The 26,335-nt window shown below is 42.4% G+C and overlaps 1 protein-coding gene across 31 annotated transcripts in view; it reads right to left on the reverse strand.

Moving 5' to 3' along the window:
• Positions 1-26,335, reverse strand: part of MAPK8IP3 (mitogen-activated protein kinase 8 interacting protein 3) — a 73,602-nt gene that overhangs the window by 40,023 nt on the left and 7,244 nt on the right. For 12 of the 31 annotated variants that reach the window (XM_068206400.1, XM_068206387.1, XM_068206380.1 and 9 more), the window contains exons 2-6: positions 11,590-11,710; positions 10,776-10,846; positions 9,948-10,039; positions 8,081-8,104; positions 3,978-4,122 (exon numbers count right to left, since the gene is read on the reverse strand). In XM_068206400.1, the coding sequence (XP_068062501.1) occupies positions 3,978-4,122; positions 8,081-8,104; positions 9,948-10,039; positions 10,776-10,846; positions 11,590-11,710 (453 nt within the window). Of the gene's footprint in view, positions 1-1,184; positions 1,313-3,977; positions 4,123-8,080; positions 8,105-9,947; positions 10,040-10,775; positions 10,847-11,589; positions 11,711-26,335 lie in introns of those variants that run through there. The other 19 variants (XM_068206399.1, XM_068206397.1, XM_068206395.1 and 16 more) reach the window with 8 other exon arrangements.

Genomic DNA, 26,335 nt, shown 5'->3' on the forward strand with positions numbered 1-26,335 from the left:
TGGAAGTCTCGTTCTCTTGTTCTAATAACAGCTTCACAACTTGACAAAAAAAATCCAATAAGGGATGAGTGAGAAGACTGAAAAAAATGGTGACTTAACCCTTTGCAGCCTTATTTTTGTTAAATCTGGAATTTTATTAGGATCTTCCTTTAATTAGACTGGCCTCTGTATGCTTATCTTAGAACGCTTTGCTGCACACTAGGGAATTCAAAGGGTTTACACTGCAGCTGCGCACTTACATTGGAAACTCAGATTTTTTACAATGGCACTACCATTAAATGCAATCCACATTTTGTGTATTTTCCGCATTGTCAGTCCAAACGGTACCCACATTCCCACACGAATATCCAAACCATCTCCCTTCAAATACACTGGTTTTAGCACCAAGACTGAGATGAGAACTTTGCACTACATGTGAAAACCACACTTCCCACCTCTACTTTATATTCCTGGTTTAGGAGCTACTTTCCCAGTATGTAAAGAAAAAAAAGTCAAATAGAATTTTTGATAATACATAGGCTCCAGTAAGCTTTAGACTACCTCAGCTGCAGTTTGTCTTCTGTGCTTTCAGATGTACAAAGGGAAAAAGATTATCAAGTGCGAAGTGCAACCATAAAACCTCTTTCCTCAAACAAAACTGCTGTTGGATGAAAGAATTCAGGGATGTTCTTGGACCCACTCTAAGTCTATGAGAATAAGCAAAGTTCAGGAGCATCTTAACTGTGTAGACACCCAGGTGGGTCCATTCCATTTGTTATTCCTTGTTCTTATGAACCAGATGTCATTCAAAAGCCCTGGATCATCAGTGTCTACAGGGTAATATTTGTATCAGCAATATCCTATATCTTCTGTTTATTGACATAACCTGCCCCTTATCCTGAACACATGACTAAGTAATTACCCCGGTCTTTCAGTACTCTTCAGTTACAGATGTGAGTTTTCTATTTACCTAGAAAACATACTTTATCAACCTTCCAGCCTGCATTGGAGAAATTCCTCCCAAATGTATATACTACCAATGTGCTCCTCTTCACAGCTCAGCAGCTGGTATCTTCCTTCTATTATCTGTGTGCTCTGTTAATGCTAAATATTGCGCTCAGAGTACAGCTCTTCTCTCCAGCACAGGAGGCATTCTCCAAAACCCACAGCTCACCCAAAGAATAATCTCCACAGCCACCACTTACCTATGGCCATACCTGTAAACCTCCTAAACATCAACTGTGTAGTAGTGACCTCCAAAATGAATTGTAAAGGCCCAACATTCATAGCAGTCATATGTCACCATGAGAAGCCACAATTGTATGGTTATAACACTGAAAGCATAGTACATAAAAACAAAATTGTTAAGGACTTTCATCTCCAAAACACTGTATAAAATAAATGTAAAACTGAATGGAAAAATAAAATAATGCAAAAATAAAATAAAAAGAGCAACTGAAATAGAAAATAGTAATAAAAAGTAAACAAAGACACTTAAAATGTAAGTACAGCATGGCCCTCAGAAGAAGGAAAACTAGTGAGAATAGTCAGGTACATACTGGAAAGGTGAGTCATGTGTGAGTGATGTCAGCAAAATATCAGAGCTTTGAAGAAGAGGCAAGGGAGGCATGAGCCATGCCCTCTGAGAAGTCAGTCATGCAGAGGATTTAAGAAAAAGCATTTCAGTCACAGAGTGTGCAAGAAGCTTGTGGTAGGAAAATCTCCATTCCAAACTAGCAAGTCAGTCCATCACATCTTTTAATTATTCATTCATTTGCTCCATACTCAGGAAATTCTCCATAACAGACTACTCATCCAAGTCTTCTTAGGTCCACTTGACCATCTAGCCTCCTTTATCCCAGCATTCCACTCTGAGTCTCCCTATCGAGCACCAACATGAATCCCAGTATGATACATTTTGGCGCAGCACACTGCTAGTTCTGCACAAAGCCTTCTTGGAACCAGATTTTTTTGGCCTGATACCACCATCAGCACCACATTAACTAAGAGATCCGGTCAGTAATCACTGAATGGTTTGGGCTGGAAAGGATCTTAAGCACCACCTAGTACCAACCCCTGTGCAGGGTGTCTTCTGTGCCCAAAGCAGAAAAGCCTCTATTACCTGAACTTGGACACCAAAGCTTCCCACCTATCTGGGTTGCTGTGCATTCTCCTGCAATGTGGATGCTGAGTTACTTCTTTTTCCAAGTTCTCAGTGGGACCACTGAAAGAATTAGACCATAGCAAGGCTGTGGAAGATGGATCTAACCACAGTGTCCACCCAACTCTTCTCTAAAAACTAACCTCCACTGCCCAGCCTGGTCACTGGAAGGTCTGTTCACTCTAAGGTGTGCAGCACTGCCTGGAGAGCCTGAGGAATAACTGATCCCAGATGTGGGCTGGGCTCCATGTATTTTGGTTGTGCTGGCACAGCACTAGTATGAAGAAACACATTCATGCTCTGTCCTCATTTCCACTATCCATTATTATGTTATTGTACTGTGGTACTGCTATTCCCTAATTCCAGGCAGAGCTTTCCAGAAATGACTGTAGGATCTGAATGGCATTCTGCAAGTTGCTGCATTTCCCAAAATTCTGTGCCTCTAACATTACAATAAGGACTGGATTCCAACCCTCCATCCTAGGCAAAGATATTTTGGATTTCCAAATTCCACAATGGCAGAGAGCTGACACGGTGCTGACATTTCTGCTGTGCTAGGCCTGGCTGCTTTACAGACATAGTGTTAAAAAAATTAACTTGCTACTTTGTTTTCCGAGTAAATTGATAATTTGTCTATGCATCAAGAAGGCCACTGCTGTAGAGTCCCTCATATGAAAGCCTGTTCATGGAATTTGGAGACATATAGAATGGGTACAACAAACTGGGGATTTCTTTTCTATCTCCTCTTTGCCTTTACTGGATCAATGTAGTTTACAGCATCAGTGATTCAAAACTTCTCAAAAGGAGGCCAGTCCTTACTTGTGACACATAAAACCGCCGACGTTCTATGAATTCCAAGCAAAGTGAAGGTAAATTCAGTCAGACACTTTTGAAGTAGAGTAGAAACTCTGTCAGATAACGGTGGACACACTGAACTGAGCTCAGCAGAGAAACCAGTGGCTCTCAGACCTGTCACCAGGCATTTGTGAAAAATCATTTAAAGAGAAGGATTTGGTGGGATCCTGAGTGCAAAGACTTTGCAAAGTTCACACGTACAGCTCATGGGAAATGCAGGTCACCATGCATAGCCTAATCTGTCAGATCAATCTCTGAACAGTGGAGAGGAGACCCCTGAATGGCAGAGCAGAGCACAAGATGCATCAGGCAGCCCCATGAGCTGCTCCAGTGCAGCTGCAATGCTGTGAGGAAGACTTCATGCAGAAGGCAGAGCAGTAACTGTGACACATGTACTGAAGGTATACAGTGCAAGTCTAGAGAAGTGATGAGCCATAGGAGGAATGTAAGATCCTTAAGCGCAGTGCAAGACATGGGCATTCAGACAGGATAAGAAGGAGCCCTTTTTAGTGAATATAGGAAGGTCAGGAGATCAGTCAAAAATGACAAACACTTAAGGGCAAGTGCAACCCAATGCCTGGCCCCACCTGAGTTGCAGAATCACTGCTCTTATCAAAGTGGAGAGAAGGGACAGGTTCTACCATGTCCTCCCCCAAATAAGCTATTAAGAAATGAAGGATTTCTCTTCACTCAATTCCTAACCGCCTCCACACACATCCCTCTCAACTTGGGGCCAGCCAAGTAAAGGAGATTATCTCTGAGACAAAGCAGCATGAGGAGCTGTGTCAAATCCTTCCTGCACCACATGCCAGATCTGCAGAAGAATATCCTCCCACCTCCAGCACAGCTACTATGGGAGCAAACATACAGGGAGAGGCTGCAAAGGGTTACGGACACAGACTGTCTCTAGCTTAATGAAAATGTGAGATGTTACCGACAGTGAAAGAGTGGGAAACCCTTGCTCTGTGATGGTCTAGAAAACCTTGTAGCTGAAGTTGGACTGCAGCTGGCCGAGGTCACTCAGGTGCCAGTGGTCCAGTGTTGGGACGATCTTGGCCCCTATCTGCCCACGTACCATGCCATCAGCGAGGGGGAAGACATTCAGGGAGTTGGGTCGTTCCTTCCTGCTAAAGAGACAAACAGGGCGAGAGAGGAAAGTGTGTTAGCTGTGTACAAGGTTCTGATAGAAAACAAACAGCACACTAGTGTATATGAAATACTAGTTACTAGAAACTGGACTGCAACTGTTACCCTCACATGGTAGCTGTCTGAACTCTGAACTCCCACACTTTCTTCCTGCTGGCTGCTCAGTCCCATGGTGTCACTGCTAGAGTAACACCTTCTCCTGAGAAAACTCTAAGATGGAGGGGGTCAGTGGCCGTAACAGGTACAACTGACTGCTCAATCAATATGAGAAATTTGGAGGAACATGAAAGTGCAGGGAACCACCAGCTAATTTAAGTCAGTGCTTCTGAGAAACAAAGGTAATGGAGGAAAATAAGCCATGGCAAACAACCCTCACAGCAAAAAAATAAAAGCTCCGTAGCAACTAGAGATGTCACCACAGGGTGAGGAATAAGGCTTTTAAGTGTCATCTACATGAAATTTATGACATTCCACCCCAAATCTGGTGAGCTTCAACAACAGGAACCAGAGGGGTTGGATCACTTCCAATTTTAAGCAAGGAATTTATATTTGTATGCTTTGATTTCCCTCGATACCCACATTACAATGCACTCACAATTCAGAAACTAAACAAAGATATAAATGAATACACCATGCATATTGCTAGGTGTCTCTAAGTGTGTTCTGTTCATCTTCTCCTTTCTGGCAACTGCAGGTGACTCACTAGCTGCAGGTTTGATTCTGAACATAAAAGCTGGCACAGATTTTGAGACCAAGCTTCAGCGGGAGAAAATCTAGAGCAAGCAGTGGAGGTGGAAAGGCTGTGGCAGCAGCTTGCTGAACCCAGCAAATGGTTCAGGGTATCTCTAATTTACTCCAGTTCCTGCAGAGCTGAACTAAATTGATTCTCTGTGTCATGTGCACCCATACTTGGACTCAATCCTACTTCACCTACTCCTGCACAAAGTTTCTGCTTAATCTTGGGAGTGTGATGAAACCTGGCCTTCTGTAGCATGCTGTTAGTAACAGCAGACCTCCATGTTCCTTTCTGTAATGATCATCAGCATTGGATGTCATGCCCAGGCTGGGAAACAAGCGCAGCCACTTCACCTGTGTCCACGGCAAACAACTGCTACAGGGCCCCTGGAACAGAGCAAACACACTAACACAGGGGTGGTACACCAAGCCAGCTCTTTTAGGAAGGACAGACATGGAGTGTCCAGCAGAGGAGAAAATGTGTGCTGAGAAAAACCACAATGCCCAACCTTCTCACTCCAAGCACTGCCCAGCCACCACAGCAGGCTGCATTGCTGCATCAATGCCTACCTCAAATAGGCAAAAAGGCCTCCTGTGGCCTGTCCTGGATAGGCAAGACGGAACAGAAAGGTATTTCCAGCATGGCCTGCTTGGGACACACTTTTCCTAGGAATTTGCATTAAAAATCCTCTCCTGAAGATACTAGACTTGTACATGGAAGTTTCATACACAAACCCTCTTAGAAAGGAGGCATGTAACTGGATTTTAGAGGAACACAGATCACTGATAAAACATCATTAACCTTCTCACAGGTAACAAGCAATAGGACAAGAGGAAATGTCCTCAAGTTGCAGCAGGGTAGGTTCAGGTTGGATATTGCAGAAAATTTCTTCACTCAAAGAGTGGTTAGGCATGGAAACATGTTGCCCAGGGCAGTAGTGGAGTCACAATCCCTGGAAGCATTCAAAAGGTGTGTGGATGTGGCACTTTGTGATATAATTTAGTGGGCATGAGGGTATCCAGTTGAAGGTCAGACTTGATGACCTTGGAGGTCTTTTCCAACTGTAATGATTCTATCATTCTCCACAGATTCAAGCCCAGACTTCTATGCGGCAGGAATTGTCAGTTTCCTTGTAGCTTTTCCTTTCCACTACCAAAGGCATCTTGCTGTTTTGTGACTTAAATAATCACTGAAGGTTTAGTGAAAACTTTCTACTGCTGTTTGTCTAAATCCCAGTTTATGACTGTAACCTGCCACTTACACCTGCTCCTACTAGGTCATGACACCAAAGGACAATTACCTCTGCCTGTCTGCTGTAGGTACCTCTCTTTATCCCACTGCTATCATTCCAAGGCCCTGAAAGTTTCTAACAGCTGTGTTTCAAGTTTCTACAAAAGCTTCTAAATAACATACTAGGCAAATGTTTCCCCTCCTAGGAAATCTTCACCCTGGCACCAATACAAACACCACAGAAAGTAGAGTTAATTATGTGTAAGAGATTATGAAGGGATTCAAAACTAGAAATCAGAGACACTTTATGCTACAATATCAGAAAATTCTTAGTTATATAGTTTAAGAAATAACCCAAGGGTCCCTAAGAGTCTACTTAAAAAAAAAAAAATCTCTCTTTTTATGGAGAAAATAAAATTGGGCAATTTTTTGAGATGGTTTAACCATTAGTTTTGTATCTTTCCTTTACTTCAGGACCCAATTATAGTTTTAAGAGAGTCTTGCTTTCACAGGTGTATGGAGCAGAAGAAAGTTTCCTGTAACTGCAGAACAGTCCTTGTCAAACCAGTGGTGCAGCCAGAATATCCTAGTGACCATGCTGGAATGACTTGACATAACGCACTGACAGCACTGAGACATAAAAGCTGCCCCCAAAGTATGCTGAGACATTAAATTATACTTTTTATTTTTTGTTGATATGCAAACACATACATACTTATCATACAAGGAAATACAGGAGCCACCAAATGGAGAGGAAGTGTGTGAATTTCAGAGTCCCTGTTAAAGAGGTATGGGGTCTCTGTAGCATCAGAAGCTGCAGAATCTTCAGGAAAGAATTTTAGCACAGACTGTTAGGAAATTTCCTTGCTGAGTTTCTTTGGAAACACCTTCAAGCCTCTTCAAAACCTCCCAGGAAAGGGGAAGGTAGAACTAACTCTACTTTTGCAGTCCTGGAGTTGGCTACCAAATTTAAATGCAATTAAATTTAAAGTATCCTCAATTAGACTTATCCTAAATTTTGAGTGCTGCAGCTGCTCTCATATACCCAAATCTTTCCAGGATCAGCCAGGGTGAGTCTTAACACTTGATAGTTCCACCTTGAGTTACAAGGTGAACAGTACACTCTCCAGTGAAGGTTTGCAGTAGATGAAACCTGGGATTAGGATGTTCTACAAGCAACATCCTAAAGTTTACAAAACATAACAAAACTACAATTTGTTTGCCAGCATTTACAGAGGAGAACTAGTCCCTTTGAAGGCTCTAGGCACAGCACTCCCTGCCCAACCAACAGCCAAAAGTGCCTTTGGAAACCTACTGACACTGACACTTGCTCTGCTTCCACTCAGAAATCAGGCATGGCTTGCTCTCTAGAGTAAAATAAGAGAGAAGAAATTTCTTAGAACCTGAGGGAATTGCATGAAGCTGTGTCAGGGGAGTTTTAGGCTGAATTTCAAGAAAAGGTTCTTCCTCCAGATGGTGATGGGCACTGAACAGGCTCCCCAGGGAACTGTCACAGCCCCAAGCCTTCCAGAGCTCCAGAAGTGTTTGGACAATGCTCTGAGGCACAGAATGGGATTGTTGGGGTGTCTGTGGAGGGACAGGAGCTAGATTTGATAATCCTTATGGGCCCCTTCCAGCTCAGGATATTCTACGATTCTACGGGTCTATGATTCTATGACTTTTTAAAACATTAGGGGATGTGACATGTAAACATCCCATCTGAGACACCTGATCCTGTTTTGGGACGAAACTTGTGTGTCTTCTGCATTTGCATGCACAAGCTTCTCCCTGCTGTGTTATCCCAGCTCCATGGCTCCCTCTGCGCCCCTGAACTAGAAAGTCCAGCACAGGTGCCAGGAGACACAGAGAGTAAATATGCCAGTACAATACAGTCCCAGCATCACACTGTCACCACTCCACAGCAACTTCCAACACTTGGATTAATGAAGTTCAGATGCAGCAATAGGATTTACCTTTTCCTCCAGGACTGGCGATGACTGCAGTGACAAACATAACAGCCAAACAGCAGCAATCCCACAAAAAGCGAGACAAAAAGAACAACCATTAGAGAGCAAATGTCATGCAAACATGCAACCTACCACAGACACAAGGTACACGTGCACTGCAAACCCCATGCCATGTGGAAGTGGGTACTGTAGATGCGACGGCCTGGTCAGAGAGCGAGAAAACTAGGTAAGTTTTCCCAGAACCGGTCTAAGAGACTTTAGGGGGTTGAAGATAAACAGTGACAGCTTATGATCATAAACAACCTGCAGGTGGTATTTTCCTACTCTCTGTTTTCCTGTTTTTCTCAAAGATTGTTTATAAAGAAAGGCGTCTTGTTAATTAGCCAATCAGGTGATATGTATTGATTAACTGACCTAACCAGGTCTGTGTCTATCGGAACAACATGTAAAAAGAGGATCCGAAGTAAAGGCACGCGCTTTATGCAAACCAGCCTTCTGAAGAGTCTGTGCTATACATGCACACAAGCAAAGCTGGAAATTAAGGAAAAACTCCCATTTCCCACTGGTAGCTCCTACAGACTTGGATCACAGTCCCATCATGGGCTTTTCACAGACATACAGTGTTTCTCTCCAAGGACACTAGCAATATGCCACACTTAAAGGTAAAAGACTAACTTCTCTGACATGAAAAGGTAATTCTTGATGGAAATTTTGCCCTTCACCAACTGAGACTGGCAGTCTTGTAGATACAACCAGCAACACTTTTCACGGGGCAACTCTTACATGGAATGTTAACATAAAGCCATAATTAATATCAGCTTATTTAAGAGTCAGGGAAGGAAAAGCTTTTAAGCTTTTAAAAAAGGAAGAAATTAAAAATAATTTCTACTACGCAGTCCAACTCAGGAGTTGGATTTCAATGATGCTTGTGGCTCCCTTTCAACTCAGGATATTCTATGACTCAAAGTTGGCAGGTGCACACAGGACTCACCCTTTAAAAGAGAGACATTCTAAGTTTGCTTTTGCCTATGGTACTTTTAGATTTTACTGTGTAAGCACTTCCACAGATATATGCTTAGTTCCAGAAGTGTAAGTTGGGAGAGAAACAAGCCTAACACACTTATCCCATTCCATCTCTAACATTAGGATCAGATCATGTTCTGGGAGCTCACTCTGGATTTCCAGACTGTGAGGGATAGAAAAGAAGGAAGAAAAATAGTCTGATAAGGGAGATTTTATGAACAGATGAGCACTTACTAACTACTGGTTCTCTTTAGACCATGTCCTCTCAAGCTTTCTACATCTCATCTGCATAGGAAAGCTGACATCTAGCTTTTTTTTGTTGTTTTTCTCAATTGATGCCTATATTTTAGACAATTTATTTCTAGTCAGAACCCACACACTGCAGGAAGGGAGGAAAATCCCTTTCTTGGACATAAGTAGGATTTTTGGTGACTGACAGAAAGCTTCCTCTGAAAGAACAACAGGTGAAAAAATCCTGTAATGGCTAATGGATTTAACTGCTACAGTTTTGCTGCCTATCCCACATACAAAGACATGTAAACACACCAACACTTTATTTGACACCTTCATCTATTCTACAGATAAACTTTTACACACTGCCTAAGAATATGAAAGTGTTTTCCAGAGGCCCCATCAATAGCAGCATAATAAAGCCTCACCTCTGTAAAACAACATAGAAAACTCCTCACCATCAAGTACCCATAACTCACCCAGAACCCATTAAAACAGAGCTTCAGCTACAATCCTTGTCCCCAGGGAAAGGTCCTGCTCTGTTTTCTCTCTCAAACACACACATTCAGTGTTTAAGTTCCCAGGTGACATGTATAATACGGAAAGGTCATAGCCCTACCTTCTCCCGGGTACACTGCCCTCAGTTTGGTTATTTCCCCCAACTTGCTGCATCTTGGATCGCTCTATGTGTTCCACGTAGGTCTGTATCATCTGTCAGGAGAGAAAAATCCATGAGGCAAACAGATGAGAAGGAAAGGCTCATTTTCTGCTTTTGTTTAATTTTCTATGGCATCCATTTCCAATACCCCGGGTTTTTTTGCAGACTTCCTTGTCTTTACTGTTGCCTTCTAAGCTGATGATGTAAGTGAATGGTCTAATCTGATAGAAAATTTGTCAGCAAATAGTGTCAGAAATTACTTCAGCTGAATCTCATAACCAAAGAGCCTTGAGAAAAAACAACAAAGGCCTGGAGGCTCAATGGCAATGGGAGATGAGAGAGGACTGTGCAGAGCATCACAGAACAGCTGAGATTGGAAGGATTAATGGTCCGAGGGTCCATTAGTCCACCCCCTGCTGAAACAGGGCCACACAGAGCAGGCTGCACAGGACCACATCCAGGTAGCTTATGAATATCTCCAAGGAAGGAGACTACAAAATGCCTCTGAACAACCTCTGTCAGGGCTAATTGCCCTTGCAGTAAAGTAGTTTTTACTACTTTGTTCAGAGTGAGCTTTCTGTGTCCTCATTTGTGCCAGCTGTCTCCACTGGGTACCAGTGAACACAGCCTGTCTCCATCCTCTTTACACCCCCCAGTCAGGTATTTCTGATGTTCCCAAAGTTCAGAAGCTCTAGTCATCACTAGGATTGTAAAGCTGAGTTCTTTGACATGATACAGTCATGTAGATATAGACAAAGAGTATATTTATTTAGAAAGGTGATATCCTACCTCTGTGTGACGCTGATGCAGAGCGTTATACTCCTTCTTCATTTCCGATTCACGTTCTTCCAGTCGAGAAACTGCCAAGAGAAGATCCCAACTATCAGCTAACATATGCCTGGCTCTCAAAATAAACTATTTAAAAAACAAAGCCCATTTTTTTAGAAATTAATTTACACCTACTGAATAAAACAAACAGAATTGTGGGATTTTGTCTTTGTTACACTCTTAGTTCATGGGTACCTGCATGCTCCCAATACCAGCGATTTTGCACCACAAATGCAATAAAACCACAGAAGTTTTTCAGCAGTAGCCTGGTGCCCTGTAAGCATCTTAGTTTGGCAACAATTTATTGTCCTCTGGGACTCGTTCTTCTGGCTACTTGAGGAGAAGGAGTACTGGATGAAACACCGAAAAATTCTGAGGGGAACTTCAATGATTGCACATATTAAGGAAGTATTTGTAAAAACAAATACACAAACTAAGTAACGAAGTAACTAATTAATGTGATGATTTTTAAAAGAATGGAAGATTCTACAAGGAGAAACTGGAAACCAGGTTCCAAAGGCCCAAATCTTACACCTTGCCTCTGGAGAGACTGACCACAAAAGAGAAGAAATGTAGCCTCTACTGAATTACTGTGGGTACATCCCACCCTTTGGAAAGCTCAGAATTTTACATCAAAGTAAGGGACAACCAGATATTTTGGGCTTTGCACAAATTACATTAAAACAAAAGAAAGCATGAAGATTATTTTTAAAGGAGCAGCGTGTGTGTGTAGAAGGCATGTGTATAATCGTGTCTGGTGCACAGATTTGCTTACTCTGGTCTGCATAGTTTTTGGTCTTCAGCTCCAGCTGTCGAGTCTGAAATTCAAGGTGCTCCACTTGGATTTGTAGTTCTTTCTTCTCCTGTTCCAGTGCATCTTCAAACTCTATGAACTTCTGCATAGGGAAGAAGTGGAGAAGAAGGCACAGATGAGGATTACATGCAAAGTGGGTTTGCCCTACCATGACCCTTCCTCTCCTCACAAAAATAGAAATTTGAGAGAATATAAACTGAGGGAACATAAATTACAAAATCAGAAATAAGAATTTTTAAGTACTGTAAATAGCACAACAGTATTTTATCAAGCTGAAGAATCTATTCTATATTAGAAACTTATTGTTATCTTTAATGCATAATAAATATATAAACTATGGTCCAACATGAATTCTGTAAACCAGTACAACTTTATCAACTTCAGTAATGCTGGTCTTCTTTATACCAGGCTGGATTTTGATTCCTGTTAATTTGATGTCACAGAAGAAAAATTTTATTTACAATCATGTATTTAAAAATACCCATGTCAGAAACCTTCAGACTAACTCTTCTAATGATGCAGATATAGAGAGCTCCACCCAAAATTCCTGGGGGGGACAAGTCTTGCAGAAATGTGCAAGTCTTTTGGAAAACTAAGCTCCAACTCTGCCGCCGCTCACTCCAATTATCACCAACACAGAGGCAGCTGCACACAGCAGTGTGACTCCTACACAGGACACTGGACCAAAAGAAAGGCTTTAGAGATACACTCATTTTATGATGAAAACACAACAGGAAAATACCTGATTTCAGGGTGTTCTTTCTGTAAACTGTCACTTCTCACCTGCGAGCTTTAGTCAGTCCCTGATGGGGACACCAGCACACAAGAGCAGAGTAAAACATGTGGAACATTCTGTTCAGCTCCACTGTGGGATATCACACAACTCATGGTAGGAACTGGAGCCACAGGGACTCCGTATAATGAAATATGATATAGTATCACATAATACCATTAAATCATATAATATATCATATAATAAAGCATCCTATCACATAATAAAGTATCATATATATCATATCATATCATATAATAAAGTATCACGAAATATTTAAACCAAGCAGGATCCCTGGGAAGTGAAGGCAGCTCCACATCTCTGCAGGATCAGCCTGGTTCTTGTGTGATACATGGTTATCAGAGGTTTTCTGCAGAATTCACTAATGCAATAATGACCCATAGCCCACACATCTAGATTTAGAAACAGCTGCTTCTAGAACCATCCCAGACACAAACTGGTGGGAATGTCTCTAAGACTCAGAGAATACATGCCTCTCTCCAGCAAACCAAGCCTGAACATTACCACTAGGCGCACAAGGACACAGTACTGCAAAGCTATCCCACCAGCTGCAGTACACATCCTGGCCTGGCTTATAAACCCAAAAATTAAAGTCTCGTTACATTACTCCTGAATAGTTCCACCCAACGAAGCCAGTCCAGTAACTAGAACACTAACCCAACAGCTGAGCTGCATGAGCACAGCTAGAGTTAGGAGCAGCCCTGGATCTGGAGCTGCTGAGGAAGACAGTGAGAAGGAAATTAAGCTAAGCAGGCTTTAATCCACCCTTAAAAATGTTTATGGGTCAAGAGGAGCCCACAGGAATAACAGGGATATGTGAAGAGCTCACAAGGTTCTGCCCCTGACCCTGCCTCTCTCTCTCTCTCTCTCTCTCTCTGTCTGTTTGCCAAATCCTCCTTAGGTCCAGGCCCATTAGACTTACCAGCACATGCACACTGGCTGGAGAAATCTCTGCCTAAAGGCATGGATAATGGGGAGGAAAATCCCTCTCCTTCTGCCCTCTTCATGGGGGAAGTGTTCTCGCCACAAACGTCACTGCTCAGGGGCATGAGAATTTAAATTTAACAAATTAAAGCTTTGTTTTACCCCAAAAGAGACAGACACTGGTAAGAATCTTTTTTTTTTGGCAAAGACTCTCAGGGAAACTAACACATTGAAAGGCTCAGTAAGATTATTTTGGTAAATTCTGCACATGAACCAATCTACACTGCTTCATTCTCAGGGTAAACCCCGTGCACATTCTCTACTGCTTTTACTGGAATTATTAGCAGGGACACTGGAAGCATCATTGTAAATTGGATCCTCTCTGCTGATGACTGAAAGCCACGTTATTTATGATTCTTGCAAACTTTTAAATCTGCTCAGTAAATTCCTGGGAGCAGTGACTCAGTTTGCATTCCTACATATCTGTATTTACAGAAACAATCAAACACACTTTAGCCACTTCTTGCTTCCCTGCACATAGTGTTCTGCAGTGCCTTTAACCTCTAACTGGGCTTTAAACTTTATTCCTCTTCCTGTCCAAATTTACCGTAATAAGGGTGTGGGGTTTTTTTCCACTTATGGCTGTTTTGCGCAGAATTTTCTAGAAATAGCAGCAATGCCAACACCTTTCTTCCATTATAAAGAAGTCATCTCAGAGGCTAAACATTTACTTATTAATTATATTTTAAAGATTGTTCAAGGGTTTAGACTTTTTAAGTATGTGTTTCTTCCTGAGATGTCAATTAAACATTGAAATCCCTTAGTCATTCACCCAGCAACCTGTTTTATAGATTCTGAGAACTTTATAAAACAACCTGCTTTGTAAATTTGTGGATTTATTTTTGAATGCTTTTTCAGAACAACAATCTAATTTCAGAATGAGTAAAAAAAAAAAAAGAAGTCCTAACAGACACAGTCAATGAGCAACAGAGCTGAGAAGCAGCAGTTTCACTTGCTCCATCTGGAGGCTGATGGAAATTATTCCAAGAGAGTGTTTTTTCTGGTATAATCTCTATCTCATATGATTTTACTGGAAGCACTCTGTGCTAAAGCTTTTCTGATGAACCCTTTTCATTACAGCCAAGAGCTAAATCCCCATCACATTGCAGTGGCTCAGCTTTCATCACTTTCCTGCTCCCATTTCTCCACCCAGGAACATGAAATACCCCCTCCTCCCCACTCTTAACTTTAATTCTTCTACAAATATGGCTCAGTCTTTTTCCTCACACCTGTCTATTTTGCAACCCAAAAGTAATCAAATAAACATAAAACTAGAAACCAGTTAAGCACCTGGAAAAGAGACATGGAGAAAACAATATTAAAAATTAATATTGTCCTAAGTTTTTGTAGGGCAGAACAGCATTTTGGATAAAAGCACTGCAGGATGGCCCATCCTGGTGTTGAGGTGATCAAACGATGGCATTTGTACGCAGGGGCCCAATGGCTTGATCCAGTTCCTGTATGTGCAGCACCTTATACCTGCTCTGACATCAGAATTCATTTCACCTAAGCTTCTCCATGCTCATCACAAGCTCTGACAGCAGAAAAAGTCCCAAATCTAGAGTGAAGTGAGCAGCCAACACAGCAGAACGAGGAGAGGATTCAATTCCTTGTAGTAATGTATCTGAACAACTTAGGCCTCAGTGTGCACCAGCCCTACTGTCTGTAACTGCTCTTATCAGAATTTTCTCAGGGCACGGTGGAATTCATCATGGTTGCTAAGACATAAACTGTGCTAAAATATGAACGAAGAAGCTGAGAAACAGCATACCAGGATGGCAAGAACTGGATAACAGAGGACTGTAGAACACCTGCACGGTAACCAATCATGGACACTGAAAAATGGAGGCAGAGAACGAGGGAACAAGACAAAGGCACCAGTCAAGAAGTGTGATCTTAGTAGTTTGTAGAATCTATAAAAGTATGTCCAATGTAAACAATAAACGGCTTCTGCTTGATCACACTGGTCAGTTGTTCAGGAGTCCTGGTTTATCCGCAATAATTCCTGCCAGGCTTTGCCCAAGGAAGACGCTCCTAATGTCCAGATGTCACTTCTGCTCAGCCTTCATGGCACCAGTGAGTTCTTACCAGGGTATCCAGGCAGGCTTTATTTTTTTCCCAGTAAGCCACAACAGACATTCCATACAGCATCCAGGGAAACACCTCACTAGCCACTAGAAACAGCAGAGATTTAACTAACTTTAGTCACAGATGTGAGCACACCCACAAGTACAACTAAGTTGCATCAGAAGTTTGGAGAAAACAGGTACTTGATGTTCACATTAGTTACTCTTGTGAACAAGAGTCTCCACAGACAGACAGCAGAGGCAGCACTTCATCTCCAGCACGATGCCGGACCACAGGCCTCAAGTTGTGGCTCACTGCCCAAGGCATGTGGCTGCAGGTGGCCCAGATGAGCAGCTAGACTGGCTCCAGGATCTCTCCTGCCCAAACTCAATCTACCAAGTGTATCCCCAGCACACAAGAAATGCCCAGTCACACAGTGCTCTCTACACCAAACTCTGCCTTCCCATGGTGCTGGAAATCCACAACAGGGCAGGAGAAACAGAGAACACAAACTGCATAAAGGGTTTTAATTTTTTTTAACTGTTTTTGATTAACAAGACTCCCAGAGGCAGTCATACTGCAAGTACATGTTATTGAGTAAACAAATATCCACTGGCATTTCACTTTTCCCATTTCTTTCAGAGGGACTATACAATCCTGGCCCTGTTGAAGCTGTGGGAATTTCTCAGCAACTTGAAGAGGATCCAGTATATCACCCCAACTCTTTAAACCTTCTAAAAATAACTAGGCAGAGGGAACACTATCCTGTAAGTCTCGTTCCCATCAGAACATTTTCTGTCTATAATATTTACAAAAAGCATCAAATCCAGTTATAACAGAAAAAGAATTCTTATGATTTATTCTCCTGCTTTTCATGTTTTTTTATCTCAGTCTATGCCCAGCCAATACTCCCTAAATGCTGCACAGATGTTTGATGCCCGAAGATGAAATTCCAAAGTTCTGTGGATGCTAACAGCAAACCTTCCTAAGGGCAGGGAATACTCAGAGGCATCAACTCTGCAATTCTGACCTCAGAACAGTACAATCCCAATGACTTCGGAAAGCAGACACTACAAATACTTCTCTTTCATTATAAACGTTTAATAGGAGCATAGAATCACACAACTGGTTTGGGTTGCAAGGGACCTTAAAGACCACCTTGTCCCAGCACCCTGCCATGGGTAGGGACACCTTCTACTAGCCCAGGTTGCTTCAAGCCCCATCCAAACCTATCCTTGAACACTTTCAGGGATGAGGCAGCCACAGCTTCTCTGGGCAACCTGTGCCAGCGCATCTCCACCCTCACAGCGAACAATTTCTTCCCAATAGCCAATCTAACCTTGCTCTCTGTCAGTTTGAATCCAAGTAGGGGACCAAAAAACTCCAAAGAAACAACCAAACAGCATAGTCTCATAGACTAATTTTTAAACACATCTTAAAATAACCCAATACGCTCTTTACAAAGCACTCTGCCACAATCCCAATGCCCAAGCTACTGAGTTTTAACACTGCATCGCTAATTTGTTGACTGTATTCTTCCACTTTAGTGCTGCCAAGAGGCAAGAGAAAAATCTGGTGGTGGTGAAGCATACCAGGTTGAGCCTGCTACTGCAGCTGCCCTTGATTTCAAAGGTTTCTCATTCCCAGGGCCAAGTGCTATCACTGGTTTTCCCTGATGGCTTCACTGCACAGAGCTCAGCTCACACCCTCACCTCAAGAATTCACCGCTTCCAACTCCAGCTTTATGGAGATGCAATAAAGACCTTCAGAAAAGAGAAATAAAAAGGGCATGAGAATTCCACTGATGGTAAAGAAAAAATACTTCTTTTTTGGTCTCCCATCATGACAAAGAAGTGGGTGCACTGGAAGAAGAAACAGCCCCCAGCCCCAGGAGCTCTCAACAGCAAGGCTGATCAAAGCACTAATATTTTATTACTTTTTATCTTTTTTTTTCCAGAGTCTCTACACCTAATTTCAAAGAATAATTTCTGAATATGAACAATTAAACAGTTAATCACCTCAGTCATCTAAGAGAACTGGAATATGAAACTGATATATATAGATATATAGATATATAGATATATAGATATATATATCTATCTATATATAGATAGATATATATATAGATATATATATCTATATATCTATATAGATATATAGATATAGATAGATATATATCTATATAGATATATAGATATAAATGTCACATGGATTTTTTTTCTGCTAGGCTCTATCCCCAGATTTCAAGTAGGATCACTGATCTGTAATAATCCAGGATTATGGCAAACAACAATGGCTCACACACTACTCTTTAGAGGGAAAATAACTAGCACAAAATCATCCCAAGGCCAAAGAATGACAATGCCTCTGAAGAGCAGTGGTATATTGCAGATTGCCTGGCTTCCTGCTTTCCTGTCTCTTGCAAAGGAAGAAAATTACTAAAAATAGTAACGTATCATCAGAAATGATCACATCACATCAGTGAGAAACCAAACAGAGACAGAGATGCACAGAGATGCAGGAATCTCATTTTGTGGCCTTAATTTGTGGTGGCTGGCAGTGTGTGCAGTGGGGGCCCAGCAAAGGGAGTGCTGTGGTTCAGTCCAGACCCAAGTGGGGGAGCAGGGCTGTGGGTGAAAGCTGTGTTGGGAGAAAACCCCTCACTCGAGGCAGCTGCGGTTTCCTTTTAGCATGGGAAGCAGGGTGAGGGAGGGTATTCTTCCTCTGACTTCGCTCAGGTGAGACCCCATCTGTAGTGCTGCCTCCAATTCAGGGGTCCACACCACAAGGATGTAGAGCTGCTGGAGTGAGTCTAGAGGAGGCCACAGACATGCTCAGATGGCTTCCCACTGCCAGAGGGCAGGGTTAAATGGGATATTAGAAGAAATTCTTCCCTGTGAGGGTGGGGAGGCCCTGGCACAGGTTGCCCAGAGAAGCTGCGGTTGACCCATCCCTGGAAGTGTCCAAGGCCAGGTTGGGTGGGACTCAAAGCAACCTGAGACAGCAGAAGGTGTCCCTGCACATGGCAGGGAGTAGGACAAGATGCACTTTAAGGTCTCTTCCAATCCAAACCATTCTGTGATTCTACGTTCAGGTTTTTATCCCTATAGGCATTTATTTTGCAAAGATGAAGTAGAAGATTAAGAAATTGAGTTGTCTACCTTACACCAACATTACCTTGACCTTATTGCACGAAAACATTCCCAGAAGAAAGGCAGTACACACATATTTAGTGTTTCTCTTGGGAAAACAAAGAATTTAAAAATATTTAAAGTGGTTCTCCCTTGCTGGTCTCAAGAGCTGAAATGGACCTTCAGAAAATAGAAAAATTGTCATTAGTCGTCCCCCCTGTGATAAAAACATACCTGCATTACCATCATGCTGTACCTAACATGAATTTTAGAAACATTTTGGCTCCTTGAGAGCAGTAAAAAAGAGGTCCCTGCATTTCACCTGATTATCATTCATCTTGCTCCTCAGTGCCTCGACGTGACAGACCCATGGGTCTGGGGGTGCTCCAAGCAATGCCACTCTTTCTCTTGGAAAGCGTTAGCCTTCAGCAGCCCCTGTTCCAAGTGATCGCAGTCATGGTACCTGTAGAGTGAACACCTGATGCCAACGCCATGAGCAAACACACCATTGGTAAACAGACTGTATCTTCTCCATCTCCGAAGGATCTGTTACAGCAAACAGCAGACACCGTCTCCACTCTAAGTGTTACAGGACACAGCCCAAAAGGCCAAACTCCCACCCTCTCACACTGCACTGACAAAGAGGCCACAAGCTGAACAGAGCTGCAGCTCCGGCATGAAGAACCAACAATTTAAACCTGCAACTAGAGAACACTTGTTAAAACTCACAATTGACTGACCAACTCAAATTTCATATTTGCTCAAAATCATACCCTGTACTTGTCACAAAACTCAGCAAGTTCCAGCTGTGTTCCCTGATGTCCTTTGCTCTGCCCTGTGTGTTCTCCAGCAGAGAACACTGTTCTGTCCCCTGTTCTGCTTACTGTGTTTTCCTCATTTTAAGTGTATTTGTGCCATCACAGCTGTGGCAAGTGTGAAAACTCTTACGTTTTCATTGCAGAGCTTGGCCTGAATTTCAAACCATATTTCCAGTATAGCAAACATTACATATAAGCCCTGGAGGAATTTTATAAGTGCATTATTACAATAACCTTTTTATATTAAGTAATTAAGATGTATATAACCCTGAATCACATGAAGACACACATACAAGCATTTCATATGGAAAAATAATTACCAGCCTTCCTCAGGTAAGGTCTCTGCCAGCAAATAAAGCTGACTGTAAACATGGCAAATTATTAGCAAAATGGCCAAAATATCATAAAAGAGAACAGACTATAATATAATTTTAACTGTATTTCTAACCTAGTTTTTAGAATTTATTAGCACAGAAGGACACACAGTAAGTACATAGCTTCAATAATAGGCTACAGAGCTACAAATATATGTGTAAAAAACATCGAGAATATATAAAAGCAAAAAAGGCAAAAATCAATTTGGCATCAGTGGAAAGATGCTCTGAGCTATGCCCTATGTTAGAATCTTTATAATCCTCAAAGACAAATGCACTCCTGAAAGAACATTACAATCTCCATGGAAGCATAGTGAAATAACATTTCCTTTATATCTGCAGAGCTTGGAGATAAAAGATTTCTGTTCCTGTTGCTAACTTCAAGAAGTCAAAATGACATCTTTTATCTACTAGATATTTAATAACCATAGATGGGACTTTGAGTGTCTTCCATGAAATAAATATCTTTTTTGTTGATGTATGCAAATATTACCATCTCCCATATTCCTGCTCTAAGGGACCTGAGCGTTTTTCCAATGGAGAATTACTTTTCCTTTATGATGCTCTCCATGAAGTAGGCCTTGTCTTCCAGCACAGCCAGAAGATACAGAGGGACCCTCCCACATCTTGGACCCTGGCTCCAGGCTCTGCCTCAGACAGTGCTCACCCATCCAGGTGCTCTTATCTCTGGGTGGGACTAATCACAAGGTTAATTGGGACAGAAGATGCAGGAGAAGAAAGGGGTGCACACAGAAGAGATGGGCTTTTGGCAGAGCAGCTGGCCTTGAGAACAGCCTTGACCTTATTTCCACCAAGATGGCCAACAAGAAAGAAGGTGTGACTGTGAAGTCCTGAAGATGACACTAGACCCGGAGGTTTCACCAGCACTAAAGAGAACCAGAGAAAAACTGAATTGCGCTGGAGACCAGAGTAACGCAGGGCTGAACAGCACTTGAGTGCACGGGCATGCACATGAGAACCACCAGTTGTGCTGTGAGGAGAAGGGTGGAGAGGAAGGAGCTGATGATGGAACCATCAGCTAATTGGCCTCACAGTGACATGCCCTCACAGTGGGCCAGATGCAACTGCAGCCAAGGGGGGCAGAGAGGAGATGGACATGCTGCCATCTCAGCCACTCCATGTCATATAGGCCACACCAAACTTACTAATGAAGGTGAAAGCCCTCACATAAACCTTATTACTAACACTTTGAAAAAGGCCATGGGACACTCACAGAGAGCATTCACACGCTGTAAGGCACAGGTAAGTTTTCTCTGGAAAATCACATATTTCCTCTCAGAGAGGATCAGCCCAAGCACCAGATGTGGCTACGTGTCACTCAATGAAAATATGAGGGAATTTATAAAACAAGACTAGGCTGGCCAGGTGACATATGGCACAGGCCTGCAAACCTGCCTTCTTTGGCAAGGGAACAGAGTTTGGCTCCAGGACCCTGCAGAGACCAGATAGGACAGGACCAGTTTCCCTTAAAAAAATAAATAAAGAAATACTTGATAGAGCAAAAACTCACTAATAGTAAAAGACAATGATAGCACAATAACAAACCAGGAAAACTAGACCATTACTTAAAACCCAAAAAAGAATTCCACTGCAATTTTGAGGAAGGGAGGAATAGAGGCAGGAGTTTTAACCAAGCTTGATATATTGATAAAACTGATTATGTGACTCAAGCTCCTGCAATATTCAGTGACTGGACATGCTGACTCAGGAAGTCCCTTCCAGTGCTGCTGCCCTGAGTTTTTAAGGAAGACTGGGCGTTTCTGAGAATGTTGGTAGCAAAACAGCTACAGAACTGGGGCAAAAACTACTATGCAGTAAGAAGTCCCTAGGGCTCAAGTCTGAAGTAATTCAACTTAAACCAAGACAGTGTCCAGTGATGTGGCTATACCTAGTACAGCTACACACATTTTTAATGCTAATATCACCTTAATGTGTGTGTATAAACACATAGTTTATACTATTCAGTATTAATAGGCTGAGTGGCTCTCAGACATCTGCCACCTTGTAACATGCAAAACCTCCTGCTTCACATACTGCTTCTTCATACAGCGGACTGCTGTATGAAAGCGGGACACTTGGACAGAGGCATTCCCAGTAAAATTCCCTGGTAAGTACTAGTTTAAGATGGGTTTCCTTATTTCAATACCATAGATGTGAATCTTCTTGCAAATCATAGAGCTCATCATACCCCAAGTGCAGCAAGTATAAAGCATCCAACAATCACTGTCCAGACTTTGGACTGCCTGTTTTTAATTTCTTCCAAAATATTTTATATTTTTTTTTTTTCATGTATGACATTGCATTATTGAAGTCAGTTGCCTCCTGCATAGCTTAGCATATGCCTCCACTCGGGGAGATAAAAGACACTGATGCACTGGTTTTAAATGCTGAGCAGAGAGGGAGCATGGATAACAATAGACAGTGAAACAAATATTAAAGGAATTAACAACAAAAACGGAAAAAAATTAAAATTACACAAGCTAGTAGTGTTAACTTATCTTCCTTTGTGAGGGCAAAAATATATTTGTAGGTATTTTTGCCTACAAATATAGGCAAATATGGAATTATGGTGCAAATTATGTGGTGATTTTTACTGAACTCAAGACTACCACAAAAACCACTCAGCTGAAGGGATGGCAAGGCACACAACCAGCATGGCAAAGGTGGGGCTACTGAAGTGTGGGCAGTGGTTCAAATAAGTGGAACTTATAAAGATGCTGCAGTTGCATTTAGCACTGATACGAAAGTGGCTGTGATGAAAACCTGTGTTAAACCATAAAACTATCCCCAGAGGTGTTACATCCTTAGTTTACAAGTTTAAAAGTTTGTAACAAAGGGACAGAAGATCAAAGACCATGTGCAAGTGAGAAGCAGAATGGCCATGGGCACTTCAGCTCAAAGGGAGCAGGCTGGTGAGAGGGCAGGGCCCCAAAATGGGGGAATAACCTACCACTGCAGCCACAATCATCTAGGAAGGAAGGAAGGAAGCTGACATCACCTGACATACAACCCCCAACTCCATTCCAGGAGCAGCGGGGCAGCCCATGGAGATGGTAGAGTCACTGCCCCTGGAGGTGTTCAAGAAATGACTGGACATGGCATTCAGTGCTCTGGTCTGCTTGACAATGTGGCAATGGGTCAAAGCTTGGACTTGATGATCTTGAATGGTTTTGTGATGTCCTTGCCGAGACACTGTTCTCCCCTGCAAAGTAGAATTCTCCAGTTTTGCTAATAAATAGAGATTACTGATTCAGCTCAACTAAAACATGTATTTGGGCTCTCTTCCAAAGCTATCACCGACTGGTGAAAGAAAATGGTAAAATACACTGAAATTACACCTCTCTTCATTGTGGGGAAGGGAAGGTACTTCTCCATACTCAAGTTCTTCAAAATGTATGGTACGTCACACTGTACACTTCTCCCATACATGCTATTTGTAAATGTATTGCCAGTGACGTCTTTCAGTCCCTTTACAAGCACAGAATCCCAAACCCAAAGAGGGCAAAAAGCTAATGTACTTTTGGGCCATACACCTTGAAAATACCCAATCATTAACAGATCAGTAAATTTTCCTGTTTTCAATTAGCGTTTACAATTATTATGTACAATTATGTTTTGGGAGAAACTTGGCACATAGTTTCAATGGGAATACCTTTCCACAAAACCTTGTATGTGAATGGGCAGGCAACCCACTGTTGATGCTTCCTGTCTTGAGGGGGACAAGCAGGTCTGCTCTGGAACTGAGTAGCAACTCGCATTCATACCACCAAGTGGGATGGCCAAGACCCAGGCAGAACAGGAAAGATAAATAAGAGCTTGAAACTGTTTTTATCATACTCAGTTGAGCATCATGTCCTGCTTTGAGCAAGTCCCTTCCAAGCAGGGCCCTGGGACAGAAGACAGACACCAGTAGGTGTTCATGAACAGAGGAGGCCATGTCACATCCAACTCAAGAGCAAAAGGTTCGGTGCTTCCCACTGAATCCTGAAGTAAAACCACCTGTCTTGCCAGGAAAGATACAGCTTCTCTCACCTGGGACACCCCTTGCTTCCTCCTCAATGGCATGAAAGGATCCAGCCTGCTACAGCTTGTCAGAGGCACCAAGACAGCCAATGATGATGGGGATGTGGGCCATCTGCATCCTCCTCAGTGGACAAGAAAAAGAATGAAGGTGGCCAAGGTGCCTTTCCTAGATGGAAGATCGTATCATTTTCAGATAAATGAAGACTGACTGGGGATTTTTCTTGAAACTTCAGTTATTGCAATCCTTCTCCAGTCTTGATGGGATAAGGGGGGATGGCTTTAAACTGAAGGAGGTTAGATATTACAAAGAAATTATTTCCTGTGAGGGGGAGGAGGCCCTAGCACAGATTGCCCAGAGAAGCTGTGGCTGCCCCATCCTTGGAAGTGTCCAAGGCCAGGGTTTGGATGGGACTTGGATCAACCTGGTCTAGTGGGAGGTGTCCCTGCCCATAGCAGGGGCTGGAACAAGATGACCTTGAAGGTCTGTTCCAACGCAAACCCGTCTGTGATTCTATGATTTAAATCCATCTGCAATGGTAGTAAAGCCAAATCCTCCCAGTCTTCCTGGTTTTTCTCTCACAACTGCTTCCTGAAACTCCAGTAGTAACTTCTACCCACATATACCTGGGGAAATCCCAAAAGTATCAGTGACAAATCAACCTGCAGAGCCGTGAACAGAAAGGGACCAGGCACTAGCTGCTCCATTGTACCAAAGGAAAAACAGTTTCTCATCAATGCTCACTCGTGGATCACAATTTGATTTATGCAGTTAACCCTCTTGAGGAGAAACCTGGCCATCGTCTCTAATCATCATTGTCAACTGATATTCAGATTACCCTGAACTTCTTTTTAAATAAATCGCAACTCACAGTGCTTGCTCACTGTTTTACTTTCAAGGCAATTTTTAATAACATGCTGATATTTATGAATATTAATAATTGCCATGAGCTTGAGTGAGGATTTGCATGAAGGATCTGTGTTTGGATACAGATTTTTTCACTCCAAGATCAGTGAGCATAAAGGTTACCAAATGGCAAGGACTGATTGGCATTATATGTGGAAAGCCTGATTCCTCATAGAGAAGTGATTTAGAAATATGCATCATATGGCCAGTCTCTATTGCAAAACAGAATCACCGTTACATTCCTTTAAATTAACAGAACTTGTAAACAGAAGAGTCACTAAATGCACTTCATCCCATCAGTGTAGAATTCATACAATTTGTTAGAAAAAATCGTAATAACTAATCATGTGTTTATAGCAAGTGGCTTTCCAACAGCCAACGTCCTACAACATCACCTCTAACAAGCTAGAAACATGTATAGTTTTCACCAAAAAAATTTATTCTGCGCACAAACTTTTGATGGGGAGAAGATCAAAAAAGGCAAAGGAAGGACAAGCTGCTTCTGTATCTCTTGGAGCACAACCCCAAAGCATTTGTACTTCAGCTCTCAGTGTGCATTGGGTAACCTTCATCAGACCAGCTGGGGAGGAACCAGCAGCGGGACACACCTCCACAGCTTAAAGTCAGCACTGGCTGATAAGCCAAGGTCCCAGAACAGCGCAGCACGTTCTACATCCTTCAAGATGCTTCCCTGCTGCCAGCCCAAGTTCCACCTGTGCTGTCACCTAACTCCACAACCAACCAAGCCTGCACTGCCCTTCTCCTGTAGAGCCATGGACAAAGGATGAGACAAAGAGAAAAGGGCAGACTGCCACAACACTGCCATGATACCAGGAAAGGGTAGTCCCTGCCCTAGTGTCCTGTGGGCAGGAGCGAGGGAGGCAGCACCTGATCCAGAATGGCAGGCAACACTCCTGCTGCCAGCAGAGGCAGCTCTCCACCCTCACTTTGAGCAGAGAAAAGGCATCACTGAGTTATCTCCCAACAAATGGCTACCAGTCCACCTTCAGGGGAAGGAAGGAATTATCTCCTTACAGTTATTTGTATTAACATCAATCCTAGTCCTGCGTTAGAAGATACATGAGAGGATGGTAAATTTTTAGCTTACAATCCCATTCAGTTTTATTGCTACAGGTTTTGTAAGGCAAGGAATGCTCAGCATCCCAACATTGCCAACCTTTCACATGGGGCATGTGCTGATGGTAGGCCAATGCAGTGAGCCACTGTCAATTTTAGGAGCTCTCTAAACAAAGACACAGAGTGTAATTTAGAAATGGGATGTTTATTCTGTGCAAGTTGCAAGGTGTAGGTTTCCACAAATCAAGCACACTCTGGGGTAAAAAGTTACATCTTTTATACAGTAAAATTTACATAATAAGCCTCTCTAATACACATCCATGCCTACCTAATGCATATTTATTTGTACGACAATCCTAAATAATACTTGAAACACAAAGTTATTTTTCTTTATTAAGCAACTTCTATTGCAGAAGTTGTCAGACAATATGTTTACAAAAGGTGAGAAAATATCGGGAGAGATAATTCAGCATGAAGACATCATGAGGAGGCTGTAAGGATGGCCAGTGAGTTTC

The sequence above is a fragment of the Anomalospiza imberbis genome, chromosome 16, assembly GCF_031753505.1.
Source record: "Anomalospiza imberbis isolate Cuckoo-Finch-1a 21T00152 chromosome 16, ASM3175350v1, whole genome shotgun sequence".
NCBI lineage: Eukaryota > Metazoa > Chordata > Aves > Passeriformes > Viduidae > Anomalospiza > Anomalospiza imberbis.